Source organism: Aedes albopictus, chromosome 1, assembly GCF_035046485.1.
Source record: "Aedes albopictus strain Foshan chromosome 1, AalbF5, whole genome shotgun sequence".
Lineage (NCBI taxonomy): Eukaryota > Metazoa > Arthropoda > Insecta > Diptera > Culicidae > Aedes > Aedes albopictus.
This window is the reverse complement of record NC_085136.1, coordinates 336,853,920-336,866,643: the sequence shown is the minus strand read 5'-3', so window position 1 is coordinate 336,866,643 and position 12,724 is coordinate 336,853,920. Positions and strand designations below refer to the sequence as shown.

The 12,724-nt window shown below is 39.4% G+C and overlaps 1 protein-coding gene across 1 annotated transcript in view; it reads left to right on the top strand.

Annotated features, from left to right (window-relative positions):
• The first annotated feature begins 481 nt into the window (after positions 1-481).
• LOC109406231 (transcription factor SUM-1) overlaps positions 482-12,724 on the top strand; it is a 77,883-nt gene continuing 65,640 nt past the window's right edge. The window contains exon 1 of the mRNA XM_062847459.1: positions 482-1,384. Within this exon, the coding sequence (XP_062703443.1) occupies positions 881-1,384 (504 nt within the window). The 5' untranslated portion in view covers positions 482-880. The remainder of the gene's footprint in view (positions 1,385-12,724) is intronic.

The following is a 12,724-nucleotide window of genomic DNA, read 5'->3' as shown; positions in this document are numbered from 1 at the left end:
TCTACCCGTGTACAACATTTCAAGTCAATTGGTTCAAAATTGACTGAGTTATAGTGGAAAAAAGACGAATATAGAAGCCACCGCTCAAGTGGCGCGATACCCTATTTACTTTCCAATTAATTGCCAGCGCTTCGGGAAAATTCTTTGGCATAGTGACACAAATAGAGTGAATGTAAAATGGAAAATCACCTCTGGAAGCTTTTCTTTTTCGACGACGCCCTAAATTATGCACACCGCAAGTCCTACAAGACTTTTCCGGATCACGCGCTGGTTCGCATGTGCCACATTTTCAACTTCGGCGTCAATGGGAGGATCCTTCTCTAGTCCCGCCTCCTTCGGGAAAAATAAAAGAAAACCCAGGCGCGACTAAGAAGCACGACTGAAAATTTGTCGCACACTCGTGAAACGTGTCACATTACAATGTTCCTTACAAATCTTCGAATGCCCGAACGCAGCATAAGCTGCAACAATGGATGGTGCATCACGCACGACGACATCGGGAAAATCGTCAGCCAGGAAACGCTTTTGCTGCGCTCGCTCGACGCGCGGGATGTTCGGTTGGTTTGGCTAAGTAGGCGACGCAAATTTTCTGTCACCGCGACCGGCATCGTCGTGGCGTGGTGACAAACACCGCACGGGAAAGTGTTGCGATCGCGTCAGGTCTGGTAGGATCAAAGCAAGCGGTTTTCCTTCTAACGCTAGTCTGCTCGTGGATTTCGTCGATGTTAAGTGGTGGCAGCGCGTGGTGTGTCGTCTTTGAATAAGCAAGCGTGCGTACGTGAAATATCGATCACCTTGGCTGAAGCGTGGAAATTTAAGAAGAAGCTTAGGGAGTGAGAGTACGAATCAAGCGCCTGAAGTGGGGGCAACGTGATCGGCCATGACCAAGTTCAACAAGAATCTGTGCAGGAAGACGAATCAACCCGTATCGATGAAGCCGGGTTTTGAAATGGAGCATAAAAGTGGTGCGGCCTTGGGCATATTGGCAGCCGGTGGTGGGGGATTCATGGGTGGGGTTGGTTTTATGGGGGCAATGCAACAACATCAGCAACAACAGCAGCGTGTCAGTGATAGTGAGTTTATGTGTGGGGGTGGGTATAATGGGAATGCTAGTGGCGGTGCGGCATTGACAGCGGAGCAGAAGTTGAAGCTGAACATACAGCAGTTGCAGATTAGGCAAAAGCAGTTGCAGTTGCATAACGAGGACTACGATGATAACAGTGTTAGTTCGGAGGATACACATGTGCTGGCGCCTGCCTCCGGATGCATGGCTAGCCCCAACAGACCTTGTTTGGCGTGGGCTTGCAAGGCTTGTAAGAAGAAGGGTGTTACGGTAGATCGACGGAAAGCAGCCACGTTGCGAGAAAGGCGGCGGTTGAGGAAGGTCAGTAATTCTTCCTGAAAAACCAATAGAACTCGTAATCTTGGTTTCAAGTCATCTATACTCATGCTCATTAGGCCTGTCCAATTTTTGATTTTTTTTTTCTGAATCTCATCCTAATGGAATCCTAAAAGAAGTAGTTGGTGAAAATTTTAGCCAAATCCAATAAAATAAAGAGGTGCATCATATCAACTTTGTGTTTTCGCCTATTTTCGATCTTCAAAAAATCATAACTACACTAAAACTTGTCAAAATTAATTCTTCCAGCACAAATTGAAAGATATACTTGTTTGCTACAAGTTCTCCTAACAACGAATGCCTAACATCAAAAATGTGAGAAACCGTGTTGTAAAGTTCAAACAAGCCAGTGTAGAATAAGCAATAGTTAAAATACACAGAAATAAAATTTAAAAAAAAATCCTAACAAGCTTTTCCTGTCATGTCATCAAAACCAGACTGGCTCCAAAAACAAGCCCGGTTACGCCAATTGATATGATAGCTCTATTGCAGATTCAGAGACCTATTTCAGGATGGCTGGAGAGGCACGTCCATTCAGAAGTCACGTTCACTTACAATAAGCATGTGTACATTACCGATATCATTTGGATAATGATAATGCAAACACACTTCCTGATTCAAAGAGAATCTTTGAAACTGGCGCGTATTTAGTTCATTTTGTTGTAGTAAAATTGATCAGAACATTCTCACCGGAATCCATCCAATTCAAGGTAGCGCTGCCATCACCATGGCAACGTCTTCATTATGCAGTCAGGCTTCCTCTTCTTCTCGCCACCGTTGCGCTTGCAGTTATCATTTTAATACACGTTACCCACGAAATTATGAATGTTGAGCCACACGGGATGAATCTGTAATCCCTCGCGAAAAACTGATGGCATGGCGGTAGTTTAATAGCCACATACGTAAAAAAAAACACGGAACAAAACTGCAGTAGGGGAACAGAGCCCAAAATGCCAAGATGGGGTAAAATGGCCCAACTCATGAAATCATTCCTGAATGGAACTTGATCATTGCTATAGGTGAATGGTGTCAAGATATGTTTGCATTAAACATTCTTCTAGAAGCTAGGCCGCCAAACCCACGGAAAATATTTTGATTTCGCAATGAACATGGGCATCTTCCGGTTTTTCGTGCTTGCAATTAAGGTTTTTAGGTGATTTTATTATGCGAGGTATGCACTTCAAACGGAATCGCTCAAGTAATTTTTGTTCAGTGCATTATTTTTCCGTGACCGGAATGGTCAAGAAATTTAACACAGCAAGCCCCATTTGATTTGACGTTTCGTTTCAGCCACGTACTAGGATCCGGAATAAAGCGACGCTTTCTCATTTCTTGAGCGATTCCTTGCTTGAAATTTCCACGTATCGAGATAGGCCAAAAAATTTCTTGCGATCTGCGTACTACCCATTACCAGTCATGTGTTTCCAAGGAGATTGAGGCACCCATGGAGGCGCATGGTTGTTGATGTCTACGCTATCCATGTTAGGGGTCATTCAAATATGACGACCATCGTTTAGCGGAGAAGGGGGTGACACTCCATGTATTGAGTATTGTAATTACCGGGTAAGTCGGTCGGGAGCAGTACTGAGACTCCCCGACTCAATAGCCTCAGGGTCGGCACGCTCACGTTTCGTAACTCGCGGGCAGGGAACTCTCGCACTTAGAAATAGATAATCACAACAGCACTTCATGGACAACTACACTTTATTCAGGTTTTACACTGTATATTTCTGGCACTTCCTTCTCCCTTTATCTCACACTACCTTAAAGCTAACCTGACCTTATCGTAGGGGCTCCTCTTCTGCAGCACCCCACCACTCCTGGTCACCACTGCGTCCTAAATACTGTGCGCGATGGCGGCGCGCAGGCCTTCGTACAGCTGGCGAACGCGATGGCGGCGTACGATACTCTACGCCGCTATGAACAACGGTAACGTCCTTCGGGTTTGGTTGGTTTGGGGTGGCACTACACGGGTTCCTGAACCTCCTACGCGTCTCGGTCCTGCCGATATGGTGACGGATCGGCCTTCGGCAAGTTCTGTGCCGGAAGTCGCCCAGATGGTCACGGAGACGACGTAGGGAAATCGGTCGGGCACTTTCAAGTCAAAAACGGCGGGGTTCTGTTATACGGGGAGGGCATTACTAACGAGTTTACATACGAGAAGTGGTGGTAGAATTACCTGTAGTCCCCTTCGCACTCACTCTGTCCACTTCTACCAACTTTCTCAAAAGCAACTTCACCTACTTTCAACTTTCACGTTCTGGTCTTCAACTTCTCGAACTTTTCCGACTTCAAACTAACTTTTTGTCTCAAATATCAACTGTCGTAGTCGATAGGCTGACCAGATAGTAACAAGATAAAAACGGGACATACAAAATGTTTAAGGCTGAAATTATAAATTGTTTCATATACACATTAGGGAACGATTATGTTTCAAAAGTTCTCAGATATACAAATTCGTGTACTCTTATAAAAGCGAAATATATAAGAATAAAAACCGGCGAGTGTGATCAAAGTTTTGAAACCACTAAAGTTATCTTCGAAATTACGCTAAAAGATAACGCAACAGACATTATTGCTGTACAACAGACGAATAAGCCGCTCTTAAACTTGATTTTAAAAATTTTGGCTGAATAAGTTGTTATTGTTACCTAGAGTGTTACTTGATAAGAAAGCTGAAGCGTGCAAAAGTTGAATAATTATAAAACAAGGAAAAGACAAAGAAATTAGATGTTTTTTTCCGCAGTATTAAAAAATGATTTTCAACAAACTACTAAGAAATTTAATTTTGAAGATTTATAACCGGTTAGAAAATAAAAGTTGTCGTAGTCACATTCTATTCAACGCCTCTTAATTCTGTTATTTTTGGCTAAAAGTTAGAGAAGCCATTTTTATATGATTTAAAACCTTAAGAGCATACAAATCTGATAATCTTTCGAAATTTAAGTCGCACCAAAACATTCATAAGAATATGTCTCGAAGTTATAATATTTCAGGCCAAACATGTCTAAAGGTCCAATCTGCAGAAGAGAGGCTCTCTTTGGTTTCCCTCTCTTTCGTTAATATCTCAGCTGCTTATTTGTATTATGATTGTCTCCTTGCATTGAACGATGGTCAAAACAATCGTTTTTTGATTTGTACTGCAAAAATAGTTGAAAAGTGTACCATTACATTGCAATAATTGAAAGAGAAAGTGATCAAAGAGAGCCTCTAAAATGCAGATAGGACCTATTGAAATGTTTGGCCTGATTTTATTGTTTCATTATTTTTTTTTAAATTGAAAGACTGAAAATGCTAAAAATTCTGTATGTTTATTTTTGAATGCAATTATTGTATAATAGTCAGTCGTAGTTTACTGGAAAAACTTGTAATTAGAAGGCACGAAATGTTGCTAATTGACAAATTGAGAGATGAATTTGTAAAAAAAATCGCGTTCTGGTGGGATTCGAACCCACGACTCCGTACACAAATAGGAGTGTGTTGTGGATTGGCATCTAAGCCGAAAAGAGAGATGAGTTTGTGAAATAGGAGTGTTCACGGTGCGGCTTCGGAGTCAGTTTGGCTTTCTATTCCGCAGAACCATTACCTGTTCTGTGGCTTAGTTGGTTAAAGCGCCGGTCTAGCGAATACGGAGTCGTGGGTTCGAATCCCACCAGAACTATAGACTCTATAGATTCCATAGACTCGCGGAGGCGAAGACAACTGTAGCCAAATGAACTGTCAGTTCGTGTAGCCAAACGAGCATGACGTCACGATTTCAATAGCGATAATGGATTGCGTGACGTCATATTTGCTCGGTACACTCTAAATTCACGGCAAAACACACTAAAATCGTATTGCTCAACCGTGCCTCCGCGAGTCTATGGAATCTATAGTGTCTATAACCAGAACGCGATTTTTTTTTCACAAATTTCATCTCTCAATTTGTCAATTAGCAACATTTCGTGCCTTCTAATTACAAGTTTTTCCAGTATGTTTCAGACATACCAGCTAATCTGGTAAAATGCCAGTAAAATGGGCAATATGTTTCATTGTAGTCGTAGTTTGTTCTTTTTTTTTTATTTCCTTATATTTATGGGCAACTATTTTAGGAGACATGTATGAGATCCTTTCAACAAATATTTTCATTTTTCGTATTTTAAGTCTGAAATCTCTAATAAAGTAAAAAGTGTTGGTGTCATCAAAGCTTCCGATAAATCACATTATTGGAATGATTTTGTTGTTTATCTTGAACTTCTACTGCATGACTTAATAATTTCCATTAATTACAATTACAATTTTATTCTAGTAAATTCCTATAGAATTGCTGAAGAATCTGAAGGGTATATCTTGGGGTATATTCTAATGTAATACAAAATTATAGATTACCACTTCACAAACTACATTTTAAACTTGTTAAGAATTTGAATAAAAGCACGAAAAGCCTATTTATCTGTGAATTTCAGTAAGCTCTTAGGAAACATTTCTGATACTTCAAATCATTAATATTTAACTTTCTTCGTGCATTAGCTTGCGCTCACCTCGCTGACGTAGTGCACGTTTGGGGGCCATAATGATCCCAATGCACGGCGAAGGTTAACTCGAAATTTTCATCACCTTTACTTCTTAATCAAGAAATATCTGGTTGATTGAAAAGAGTAATGATAGGAAAATATGTCGATATATCATAATAAGTTAAACTTAACTTTTTTTTGTTAAAACTACGATGCTCGTTTTCCGAAAAATACGGGACATTTTGACCTTTTTCCACAATACGACGGAACAACTCTTAAAGGTCATAAAAACGGTACTGTCCCGTTGAATACGGGACGTATGGTCAGCCTAGTAGTCGATGAACTCTGGGCAAGTGCCTGATCATGAAGTCGTCGATGGCCTCGAGGTTCATGACCTCGTTCCTCGGTCATTGCCCTTTCGAACAGTCCCGTTTCTTAATGGCCTCTTAGGCCACCCCTCATGGCCGCCCAGTGGATGGTAACCTGTCCCTCTGGTGGTGGGGGTTTGCCTTACGGAATGTAGCGTAATGATGGGTTCTTTTAGGGTGGTGGAGCCTGATCTTGTCCTATCTAACCTATCGGGAGCTTTTAGCTGGGTGGGACCTACATTAAACACGAATATTACCTGCCATTTAACTTATTAACAATTCACGCAGCACAAATCACGAAATTCTTGGTACGACATAAAATAACCAACACTTACAGTATACGAAAAAACGTGACAGAGTCGAAAATGCCTAAAAACTGATGGACGCAATTTTTTAATTCATGAAGTGGCATCTTTCCCCACCACTTTCGTTTTACGAACCAGTTTTTGAAATTGCTAAAAATCGATGAAAATGCAATAATTTGAATTTGAAAGCCTAACGAATAAGGCTATATGAGGGGGTCAGAAGCAGAGGGGTGTAAGTGACCAAAACCTGATTTTGAAATAATGGACGTAAACTTTGACATCTTATAAAAAAATCAACAACAATCGAAAAAGATCGGAATCGCTTCGAATATGCTACTATCAAGTAACTCCACCATTGGAGATGCACAGAAACATTATATACGTTGTTTTTCTTCGAATATGAAAATTGTTTTTTTTTTATTAATGGCACTTACACCCCTTTACCACTAAACTACTGACTTACACCCCTTTGCCGCCAAACAAATCCTCAATAAGGATGCACCTCTATATGTGGACTCAAATATTACTATGCTAAGTGTCCCAAAATTGAAAATATAATGTTGTCGTAAGTTAACGATACTGCAAGATGACTTCAAATCAATATTATTTGTTCCTTATTGAAAATACAGGTTAAATCAAAAAAGCTTATGAAGTCTTCTTTGATATTGAAGGACTAACTCGATGTAACCCTGATATGACAAAAAGGCCACCTAGTATAATGTTTTGTTTGTTTGTAATGCAAACTAAAAAATACATTTCAAACTGATTTGATAAAAAAATGTAAAACTAAGGAAACTGTGTACTACTAACACATGTTTTATTTGTTATGGACAAGACTGCTGGAGTATCAAGCTGGCCGCCACAATGGCCGTCTTTTATTCTTCTCGATTTTCTTGAGCAGTAATCAAGGAATCCATCGAACAAGTTGATTAGAAATTTTTTCTTGCTGCTTGATTACTTAGTGAACACTGAGTAGCATTTTCAGACTAAAACTAACACTGGTATCTCTATAAACTTGTGCTTGAGAAAATACTTTTTTTGGAAAGTGACCGCTGGTGATCTTCACCTTAAGCCAAGAAATGAGTCAATTTTTTCAACTTTTTTTTACATATTCGTTTATTTGGAAGCCTCGTTATTTCATTTGGAAATAATCATGTCAGATGTAACGAATGACACAAACGTGTGGCAGACAGTGTTACCCTTTTCAACCCGATAGTTTTTAAATTATACAAAATTGTGTTGATTTATGTATCGAGTCCTAAAGATGGTCCAATAGCCGGAACAAAATGTGGGCGATAATAAGAAATCAATCAACATAATTTGTTACACGCTAACGCCGCTCAGCACTAAAGTGCATAATTTCCAAACTACACCAAAAATGTGTAACCCTTGCACATTCACAAAATCAGCTCCTGTGTCCGCAAAATCGTTAAATTCGCAAAAAAATTTGCACAGAAATCTAGCTTGGTTTACTAGTGACCTCGGAAAACAAAAAATATCGACATTTCGCATCCGGACGAGTGTACGAGCTGTTTTTCAGAATGTGTAACTGTAACACATTTTTGTGTGGTCTGGAAATTATGCACATATGAGTAGAGTAAAGTGGGGCAAAAGTTCGAGTGGGGCAAGAGTTTCTTTTGAAGTTTTTGAGCTCAATTCAAATTATTTCTTTCGGGTGTCAAGGTTGTTCGAACCCATTTGTAAAAAGAGTCTTTCACTCCAAAAATTATGAAAATTGATCAATATTTCGAAAAGTTATGACAAAATGTTGGTTTTTGATCAAAAAATTGTAATTTGCGATGATCCTTCCAACGCATGGAATGGAATTGTAATGAAATCGAATTCGATATTTTATTTTGGGGCGTAACTAGGTATGGTTTGAAGATGCTCTAGCATGTATAACTTTTTGCAAAAAATATTTGGAAATCATATTTTACATATAGTGGGGCAAAAGTTCGAATTGTGGGGCAAGAGTTCGAGTCATGTGGCAACTTTAGTTAAAAACCTAAAATTCTGCAGAATGTACATATTATCTCTAAAAATGATGGAATTAGTGAGAAAATTCGATCAAAGTTGAAAAAAAATGTTGTTTTATCTGAATTTGAAGGAAAACTACTAATTTTGGGTGAAGTAAATTTTACCCTGATTTGGGTAAAATCCAGACCGAACTTTGAAGTGTATTCCAATTTCAACATCAAATATTAATTGGTCTTAGGTATTTCAATTACCAAAGTGTCGAAATAGTGTGCTACGGTTAGCGAAATACCACAAACACTAGATTCGAACTTTTGCCCCAGTGGTGGGGCAAGAGTTCGGATTGGACACACACTTACAAAAAGTGTTGTAACTCAAAATTGAAAAGACATTTGGCGTAACTTTGTTCAGCAAAATTTTAGCTCATGGATGGTAGAATCACCACACGGTATTTATTTATATTAATCTGCTTCGATTTCTTAAAAAAAATTGAATTTTCGACTAGGGTCGAACTTTTGCCCCACCTTACTCTAGGGCTTACACATTCTATGTGCTGAGTGGTTTAAGCGTGTAGACTGCAAACCATTTTTTTTCCAAGAAATCTTCTTTGAAAACTTCAACGAATTTGTCGATTTTACGCACACCTATTCATCATACCAAAAAATTAAACTGAACGTTCAAGACTTGAACCAGATCTGACGTAATCACGCACTTTCATTGAGGTATACTGCGTACATGAATCCATAGTGCACATCCTGCGTAATATTTTTGTATGTATACATTGGTATGTTTTCAAAATAACAGGAGCCATTTCTCCTGTTTGTATTACTTTGATGTTTGATTACTATTGATAAAAAAATATGAAGAAAAACTAAATAACGCAATACTTGTGTGAATTACATCAATCTCAATAGAGTAAGGTGGGGAAAAAGTTCGATTCTAGTTGAAAATTCAATTTTTTTTTCAAGAAATCGAAGCAGATATAAATAAATAAATACCGTGTGATGATTCTACCATCCATGAGCTAAAATTTTGCTAAACAAAGTTACGCCAAATGTCTTTTCAATTTTGAGTTACAACACTTTTTGTATGGGTGTGTCTAATTCGAACTCTTGCCCCACCACTGGGGCAAAAGTTCGAATCTAGTGTTTGTTATATTTCGCTAACCGTAGCACACTATTTCGATACTTTGATAATTGGAATACATAAAACCAATTAATATTTGATGTTGGAACTGGAATTCACTTTAAAGTTCGATCTGTATTTTACCCAAATCAGAGTTCAATTTACTTCACCAAAAACTAGTAGTTTTCCGCCAAATTCAGATAGAACAATTTTTTTTTCAACTTTGATCGGATTTTCTCACTAATTCCATCATTTTTAGAGATAATATGTACATTTTGCAGAATTTCAGAGTTTTAACTATATGTATATATACATGGTAAAGCATCTTCAAAATATACCTAGTTGCGCCCCAAAATAAAATATCGAATTCGATTTCATTACAATTCCATTCCATGCGTTGGAAGGACCATCGCATATTACAATTTTTTGATCAAAAACCAACATTTTGTCATAACTTTTCGAAATATTGATCAATTTTCATAATTTTTGGAGTTATAGACTCTTTTTCAAAAAGACTTCGAACAACCTTGACACCTGAAAGATATAATTTGAATTAAGCTTAAAAACTTCAAAAGAAACTCTTGCCGCACTCGAACTTTTGCCCCACTTTACTCTACCGACGAAAATTATGATGTATTGTAATTTTCCATTGCTCACCTGTGAAGAACTGTTGTTTTCTTCGGAAAACTTGTATGCTGGAAATTGAACCAAAAGCCAAAATATTTAAACCATCACTGTCAACAAGTACTTGGAACTATAAATAACTAATTGAAACTAAGTAAAGTTATTACTTTGCAAACTACCTTCGGCACGTGCCGTGGTCCCATAACATAAGACATGATTCAAAGCATATACAAAGGGATCATAAATGGACATCGACTCGTGATAAAGTATAATATGTTGATTTTTTAGAAATAATATTAATATAATATTGCACTTACACCCCTTTGCCTCCAAACAAATCTCATCCATGGTTAAGCGTCATTTTTTCGTTCAATGTGAAAACATGCTAAAACATTTTTAAAAATTACGGGTCTTCGGCAACAAACAAAGTTGATCTCGTAGAATCACGTAGGATATATATCTCAATTTTGAATTTTTGGTCACTTACACCCCTCTGCCTCTAACCCCCTCATATATCATTGAAAACGATGAAAGTTTGAAAAATAGCATCTTACCCCATTTATCCCTAATAGGTACTTTTCAATGGAAAACTTCTGGAAGGCGTAGCGCCATTGACCGTTATACGTGAAAACACACATTCCTACACTCTCGAAACGAATTTCAGCACCGTCTCCGAAAGCGAACTACTTTAGCAGCGGCATTCAAACACACACAATCTTTGAAACCCTCCGCTATCGCAAGAGTCCTTTGGAAATTATTTTTTTTTTTTCGAAATCAATAAATCCACTGTTAAAATTCTCACAGAACAAGCACTCTTTAACATGCGGAAGCTATCCGGATGGCGTAGCACCGGCCAAACCGTCAGCAGAATCACTAAAAAAAATTGGCAAACGCGAAAGAAACGCGACGAGTAAACCAAAACACGTCTGCACGCGACTACGCCTACTGCGCTCCTCCAGATACTGTGCGTATCTGATCGTATCTCAAAAATCAAGTCAATCGGTTCAACTTTAAATGAGTTATGGCAGCAAGTGCCCAAAATAGGTGCTCCTGCCTAAAATGGTCCCAGACCCTAGCGTCAAATTTTGTACTCCGCACTCCGACTTCCAGCATGTACCTTCTTTGGTTAGCCCTAGTCGTGCATTGGGATCATTATGACCCCATTACGTGCACTACGTCAGCGAGGTGAGCGTCAGCGAGGTGAGCGTCAGCTAATGCACGAAGAAGGGTATAGGAGCATTCTCCACCAGTCCGGACTTTGCGTTTCAGACGGGTTCACAGCTATGTCACTGAAGTAATGCAGGGAAAAAGTACGCAGTAAGCCTTTCTTTTTTCTGCCCATGAGTTTAAAACCAAAGTAAATTTGTGTCGATTCGACACATTACTAGATCAGTTGCTCAGTGCTCACGCATGAAAAATAAGAAAAAAATTGTGTCACGCTGTAGCAAAGGTAAAACTTTTACCGAGATTCAGTGAAAATAATTACCGGACTCTCAGCTGTTGGATTCTCGGCCATCCGTTTGCTGAGGTCGGCGGTTTAAATTAAGTGTGTGTGGCATCCATAATTTCTATTTATAGTAAAAATTCATAAGGTATTTTCATGATTTTCGATATTTTTTTTTTCGCTGAGTGTATACTGCTCCGAAGAACAATCGCCATGCTACGCTAAGCAGATCTTCCCAAGGATCTTCCGCTGATTTAAGATCAAACCAAGCCATCTCCCCGACAAAACTCGTGCATCTTATTCCTGCTTTCACTTGTATTGTACCTGTTCTCACCCGCTATTTTTCGGTTTCAATGTATTAAAGTGAAAGATCGTCATAGGAGATCTAAACGCTCAGGCAGGCCAGGAGGAGGAATTCAGATCGACGATTGGAAAGTTCAGCGCCCACCAGCAAACGAACGAAAACGGCCTACGACTCATTGATTTCGCCGCCTCCAAAAATATGGCCATACGTAGCACCTTTTTCCAACACAACCTCCCTTTTCGTTGCACCTGCGGCGTTCACCATTTTGAATGCTGCCTACAAAGTTCTATTCCAGGCAAGATCCCAGGTCATCTTCCGTCGTCTGTCGCCGGTCGACAACGAACCAGATTTTCACCGTACGGTAAATCCTCCAGAAATGCCGTGAAAACCAGGTCCCAACGCATCACCTGTTCATCGACTTCAAAGCGGCATATGACAGTATCGACCGCGCAGAGTTATGGAGAATCATGGACAAAAACGGTTTTCCAGGGAAGCTGACTAGACTGATAAAAGCAACGATGGACGATGTGCAAAACTGCGTAAGGGTTTCGGCTGAACTATCCAGTTCATTCGAATCTCGTCGGGGACTGCGACAAGGTTACGGACTCTCATGCCTACTCTCCACTATCGCTCTAAAAGGTATGATGCGACGAGCCGGGCTCAACAGCCGGGGAACGATTTTCACAAA